This window comes from Melampsora larici-populina (assembly GCF_000204055.1).
Source record: "Melampsora larici-populina 98AG31 unplaced genomic scaffold MELLAscaffold_15, whole genome shotgun sequence".
In the NCBI taxonomy this organism is placed as follows: domain Eukaryota; kingdom Fungi; phylum Basidiomycota; class Pucciniomycetes; order Pucciniales; family Melampsoraceae; genus Melampsora; species Melampsora laricis-populina.
The window spans coordinates 192,179-192,556 of record NW_006768779.1 but is presented as its reverse complement, the minus strand read 5'-3'; the positions used below and the strand labels follow the sequence as shown (position 1 = coordinate 192,556).

General features: G+C 37.3%; 1 protein-coding gene across 1 annotated transcript in view; it reads left to right on the top strand.

Moving 5' to 3' along the window:
* The window catches only part of MELLADRAFT_105775 (uncharacterized protein), a gene marked incomplete at both ends in the record, with an annotated part of 770 nt that extends 626 nt beyond the window's left edge, over positions 1–144 (top strand). The window contains 2 exons of the mRNA XM_007409380.1: positions 48–71; positions 122–144. Of these exons, the coding sequence (XP_007409442.1) occupies positions 48–71; positions 122–144 (47 nt within the window). The remainder of the gene's footprint in view (positions 1–47; positions 72–121) is intronic.
* Between the last annotated feature and the right edge of the window lie 234 nt (positions 145–378).

The window sequence follows — 378 nt, the reverse complement described above, 5'->3', positions numbered from 1 at the left end:
TCTTTGCTCTTTTGACTAATTCATTTCTTCACTTACTTCCTACTTAGAACGAAATCAGTCAAACATCTACTGTCAGTCTGTGGTGGATCTTAAATGTGAATTTCTCTTACTAATTACACAGCCTTCAACTCACTTACTAATTAGAAGGAACCAAACGCCAAGAGATCCAAGAAGAACAATAACAAGGTAAGCTCTCAATTATGTATTAGCTATCCACATCATTCTAGCTCATTCAAACATATCAAATGTATTAACTAGCCTTGGAAATCGATTGCTGCACCTTTAGGAACCAAGGATCCCAACAGCGACTGCATCCCAAAAGACATCGAGGATATAGCTTTGGAAGTGAGTGCTGTTTATCTTTCTTTGATCATTGCA